The sequence below is a fragment of the Macadamia integrifolia genome, chromosome 12, assembly GCF_013358625.1.
Source record: "Macadamia integrifolia cultivar HAES 741 chromosome 12, SCU_Mint_v3, whole genome shotgun sequence".
NCBI lineage: Eukaryota > Viridiplantae > Streptophyta > Magnoliopsida > Proteales > Proteaceae > Macadamia > Macadamia integrifolia.
In genome coordinates, this window is record NC_056568.1 from 24,441,177 (window position 1) to 24,446,708 (window position 5,532).

The window sequence follows — 5,532 nt, forward strand, 5'->3', positions numbered from 1 at the left end:
TTCTACTAATTCCACGCCTCCTTTATCGAATTACCAAAATATCCTTATATCTCTGCTTCTTCCTTTTTTTTCTTTTGCTTGCTTCTTTTCCTTTTTCTTTTTGGAGAGGTGCGGGGTGGAAAAAAATATAAAAAAAAAAAACCTCCTAATCTCATGAATCTTCTAGAAGATAATATTTGGTTTAGTTTTCCCATATATTTATTGGGGAAGTGTTTCCCATGGAAGAGTGGCTCTTGTGTCTTTGCGTGTGCAAGGCAACAGGGAATGTGTTAAAAAACATCAACAAAAATAACATTTTTCATTTTATAGGCGACAGGCCAATCATTTACCCTCATGTGTTTGGGATTAGAGGCCACTATACTCATAGAAACCATTCCAATATTTGTTTCATATGGGAAGGTAACATGGAATTTCAATCATTGGATGCATAAATAATTATTAGATAGATTGTTTTTTTTTTTTTCTTTTGCTAAACTATTAGATAGACATATGTCAAATTTCAAATTGAAATTGGTCTGAAAGACCTAGCCAAAATATATGCCATGTGATAGATCAGATGTTGGTATAATGGCATGTATCCTAAGGTCCCTTGCTCATTTGGTAAATTTCAGCCTAAAAAAATTGTCAAATGACAAAATAGAACTTTGAAATTCAAGCCTATGAGGAAATCAGGGATTAAAATCATAGTATCAACTAATAGCAATGCCGATACAAAAAAACTAGATTGGACCATATGGCCCTTAAAATATAGATTAAAAAAAATAATAATAACTTAAAGACACCAACACCATTGATACAGATATGATTATGATAATACAATCAAGCGGATGCATACCAATATTTTGAGTATCATAGCCAACTATTGACATAGATGAGAATGCATGCCAATGGAAAGAAGATTATTTAACTAAAGGAGGAAAGAACATTACTTGATAGTGTGTACCTACGCCATGACACAAAGGATGTGAAAAGACTATGTTAACCCAGCTGAAAATGCTCGCACTGACCTTTCTACTGGCCATGGGGCAGCAATATATATGTGCACAATCGGGTAGCTAGGGGTGTCAATTCCTAAACCGAACCGGTAAAACCGGCCGGACCGAACCGATAACAACCCGGACCGAACCGAGGTGAGAGATCCAAATTTTCCTAATTACGCTTGGGACATGGGAGTGGGTTTGGTCATTGGTGATTCCATGCTGGGTTAGGGGTTTAGGTTCTGTTTGACTAAGGCTCCATTTGATATCGTTTCAAAAAAACGTTTCTGGAGTTTTTTTGTTCTATTGGAACAAAAAAATGGAATATTTTGTTTGGTGCACTTATGGTTCGTTTCTGTTTTTTTGGAACAAAAAGTGAAAAAAAAAAAAACTGAAAAAACGAGATTGGAAGGAACTCCAAATGGAGTTCCGTCTTCCCAGTTTCATTCCATTTTACAAAAAAAAAAATTCCCGATAAAAATCTGAAATTTTGAAACATCATTTTTTTCGTTTAAAAACTACGTTTTGACACAGAAACTAAAATTTTCGTTTTTGACACGAAACGGTTTTTCTGGAACAGAAACGATACCAAACGGCCCTCAGTTTTAGTTTTTACGTGGATTTTGCCAGTAACCAAAACGGAGCACTGAAAAAGACGCAGAAAAAAGGCTGACATTGAAAATCGAAATTCTACACAGAATACTAATCAGTCTTCGCATTCCTTGCCATCTTTTTTTTTTTTTATTGGAATCGGTAGCTTCAAGGGATCGTCTGCCCCTTACTATTTACGTTTCAGGAGTCTCAGGTCAGTGGGATCTAAATCAGATACTGTACCTTCTTTTTCTTCAATCCTTGCTCTGTATTGAATATATGATGTGAATCCTTCATTTCTTATCGTATCTGCCCGTAACAGCTATGATTTTTCTCGAATTTCATGTCTCAGAGTATATTTTGTGTGAAAATGATCCTGCTCCCTCACCCTCTTCCCTTTCTTCTTCGAGCTTTTAATTTCGTTAATTGCTTTACACTTTGTATGACTCGTAGAATTTCGATAATTTTGAAGTATTAAGCTGAGTATTTTCTTATTTTTCTTTTCACCATTTGTGGTGTTAATTTATATTTTTATATTAATTGTTTGCTACATTTTTTTTTTTTTTTTTTGGGGTATTAATTGGAAGCTGCGATTTTCTTTTTTTTGCAGTTTCGTGGCCAATATCGGGTTTTAGTTTGAATTACCTGGGCATTGATTAAGATGCAGGTTTGCAATTATAGCAATTAGACTTAAATTTGTTGTGTATATCGTGGCTTCAGGTCTGATATGAAAATAATGCAAAGATAGGTACTGGTCCATATTAACACCAAAATAGTTCATCACAAAAAATATTAAAAATACAAATTAATTTTGGATACGAAACTGGTTATAACATGAAAGCCTAATCAACAATTTTGGTGTCCTTGGCAGCTGCAGTGTATGCGGTGATGGTGGGCTTATTGTTGGCAATGATTGTTTTTAGGAACGGGGAAGGAAAACAAGAAAAAGAGAAAAAAATAAGAGGAACTTAAAAAAGTGTGAAGGAAAAGAGAGAGAGAGCTCTATTTTTCCTTGAATGGGCTGCCATAAGATTTGACACCCCATGATGATATGGATTCTCATGGATTGCAGCCCAAAATGGTTTTGAGTGCAATCAAGTAGAAACATATGAAAAAGGACGGAACCCAGACTACAAATCACTTCCAGAGAGAATGGGGAGGAATTGCTGGAATGTCCTTACTACTGTATTTTCAAAATAAAACCAGAGCTGGTTCTGGTGTTCCGTTTCAAATATTTTATTCTGATTGTGGTTGATAAAATAGAATTATCCAGCAAAACAGGAATGATGTTGCCAGAGCTCTTTTTTAATATTACATTCACAGAGTTTCTATAATGACGACTTAACTGGATGTTCATCTTTCTCAATTAGTTGGAAATGATATTGCTAGAGCTATTTTTTGCTCTTATATTGTGGAACCTTGAAATAAAGTAGGTGAAAGCTATGAAATTAATTTGCAAGTCAAGTCACGTGAGACAGTGACCCCCCCCCCCCCAACGAACTTATATACATATAGCCTGCTTTAACCAACAGAATGGAAGTTAAAATAGGTAAAGTTATTTTATCTGTAACCTATCCTTGCAGTCCTATACGATGGTACTGCTTCCCTCTTGAAACTACCTCTGCTGGTTGTACATTATTAATTATTTTTAGTTATCCAAAGTCAAACTTTTCATTCAGTTCTTATTAGTCACGAGTCCATGGTTTTATTTTGAAATTCAGTAGGCTTATGGGATCTACATACCATGCATGTTTTAAGCATTTACAGTACAAGACTTGAAATTTGGGGTGCTGGACAATGTGAAATACTGCACTGTAATCCAATAGTATTCTCTTTCAGCTCAAGCAAACAATCGCAAATCATCAATGCATTTGGGGTGACCACTTATTCAGGACCTCTGTACTTTAGTTTACTAGAAGTTGTGTTTCACATACAGGCATCAAGGGCAAGGCTTTTTAAGGAATACAAGGAGGTTCAACGAGAGAAAGCAGTTGATTCTGATATTCAGCTAGTATGTGATGATTCTAACATATTCAAATGGACAGCTCTGATCAAGGTAGGCCATGTTATTGTTGGATGACTATATATATATATATATATATATGTTGTTGATGTAATTAATTTGTAAACTTCTTCAGGGCCCATCAGAAACACCCTATGAAGGTGGTGTTTTTCAGCTTGCGTTTGCTGTTCCTGAGCAGTACCCCTTGCAACCTCCCCAAGTGCGATTCCTGACAAAAATATTTCATCCTAATGTGCATTTTAAGGTACATGCTTTTCCTTTCTGCTTCTCCGTTTTAACTTGAAAGCACATAACTTTTGCCATCTTTACTCCGCATTCCACAATATATATATATATATATATATGTATGTATTAGAGTATTCATTGCCTATGTACTTTCTTAATGTGTGTTTTATTGTAACTAAATGGAAAGCATGAATTCCTGTCATATTTCACATTTAATTACATATTATTGAACATAGTAAGTTTGAGCTTGAGCTTCTGAAGTTCATCAATATAAAGAACAAAAGGAAACCAATAGAGATTTGAACAAGCCCACATGATTGCAGCCCAAGTAAGGGTTTGATGGATGAATTCTCCTGTGGAAGAAACAACAATAATCAAATTTTCAGCTAAAAAATGTCTTTAATTTCTCAAGATTGGATTTTATACAACTTAAATAATTTCCAGTTATACTCATCAATGTTTCATTCCTGGGAAAAAGCTCGTCCTAAACATACCTAAAAAAAAATATGTAGGAAAATCACTGCAAAAGGACGAACAGAACAGCCATTCTTAAAAAAGGCTAAACTGTCTAATTGAACTGCTCCAGTCATAAAATTTCCAAAATTGTGAGGGCTTAAAAAATGAAAACAAAAGGAAGAGAAACAACAGCAGCAAAACAAAAAAGTTGAAATTCTGATCAACTAAAATGGTTGGTGAGAAAAATCAATTCATCCTCTGATTAGGTGGTTGGCTTGTGAACCACAACATCTGAACTTCGAGCTGATTTAATTAGCAGGGGAATGAACATCAATCATAACAATAATATCTGAACTTCAAATTGACTCAATTGATTCTTGGAAGAGGCATTGTTTATTTTCTGTAGTTGTAAACCATATATTTCCTTTTAAGGCGAAAGTAATCTTGTGCTTGTGAACCTAATACGTATGCTAATTCCCAGTTTGGTTGATCTGGTATTCCTTATTTCACTTCTTCTTATTTTCAGACTGGAGAGATTTGCTTAGATATTCTTAAGAATGCATGGAGCCCTGCTTGGACACTCCAATCTGTTTGTCGGGCTATAATTGCTTTAATGGCCCATCCAGAGCCTGATAGCCCACTCAATTGTGATTCAGGTAATTTTCTGACATTTGCACACACTCTCTCTCTCTCTCTCAATTCAACGTTAAGAGTCTATAACATCAAATCATGCAGCTGTAGCTGCTCGTAGGCTATCCTTTAAATCTCCAGATTTGGATTTTCTGGTACTTAAAGCGGCATCCACAATTGCATATTTCATTGATTAGATTTGGAATTGGTTTCATTTTAATTGAGTTCTCCAGAATAAATTCATTTGTTAGACTTGGAATTAATTTTATTTTAATTAAAGTCTCCAGAGTAATTAATCAAATCAGCAATACTCCTCAGTTGACTGGTGAAACATCAGTCAATTCATAATGTAGTTTGGAAGATATTGTACCTTGTAATGTAGTAAATAACTTCCTGGTCCTTCACCTGCAATCAACATGTCAGTCCTAACACATCCTTAAAAAATTCAGCCTTGGACTTTGATTCCATATTTATCTGTTTCTAATGAAGGTTATTGAGATGTCAAGGGAAGTAATAAAAAATAATGCTTAATTTGCAATCTCTTGTTCCTTTTTTGTGATGGCCTATTGTTATTTACTAGTTTCACTTTGCTTTACTACCCTCTTCTTTCTTTGAAAAAGGGGGGGGGGG

General features: G+C 34.9%; 1 protein-coding gene across 2 annotated transcripts in view; it reads left to right on the forward strand.

Moving 5' to 3' along the window:
- The first annotated feature begins 1,587 nt into the window (after positions 1 to 1,587).
- LOC122058246 (protein PEROXIN-4) overlaps positions 1,588 to 5,532 on the forward strand; it is a 13,350-nt gene continuing 9,405 nt past the window's right edge. Inside the window, exons 1-5 of one of the 2 annotated variants that reach the window (XM_042620846.1) lie at positions 1,588 to 1,782; positions 2,179 to 2,235; positions 3,505 to 3,624; positions 3,707 to 3,835; positions 4,799 to 4,928. In XM_042620846.1, coding sequence (XP_042476780.1) covers positions 2,230 to 2,235; positions 3,505 to 3,624; positions 3,707 to 3,835; positions 4,799 to 4,928 — 385 coding nt within the window. In that variant the 5' untranslated portion in view covers positions 1,588 to 1,782; positions 2,179 to 2,229. The remainder of the gene's footprint in view (positions 1,783 to 2,178; positions 2,236 to 3,504; positions 3,625 to 3,706; positions 3,836 to 4,798; positions 4,929 to 5,532) is intronic. The other variant, XM_042620845.1, reaches the window with a different exon arrangement.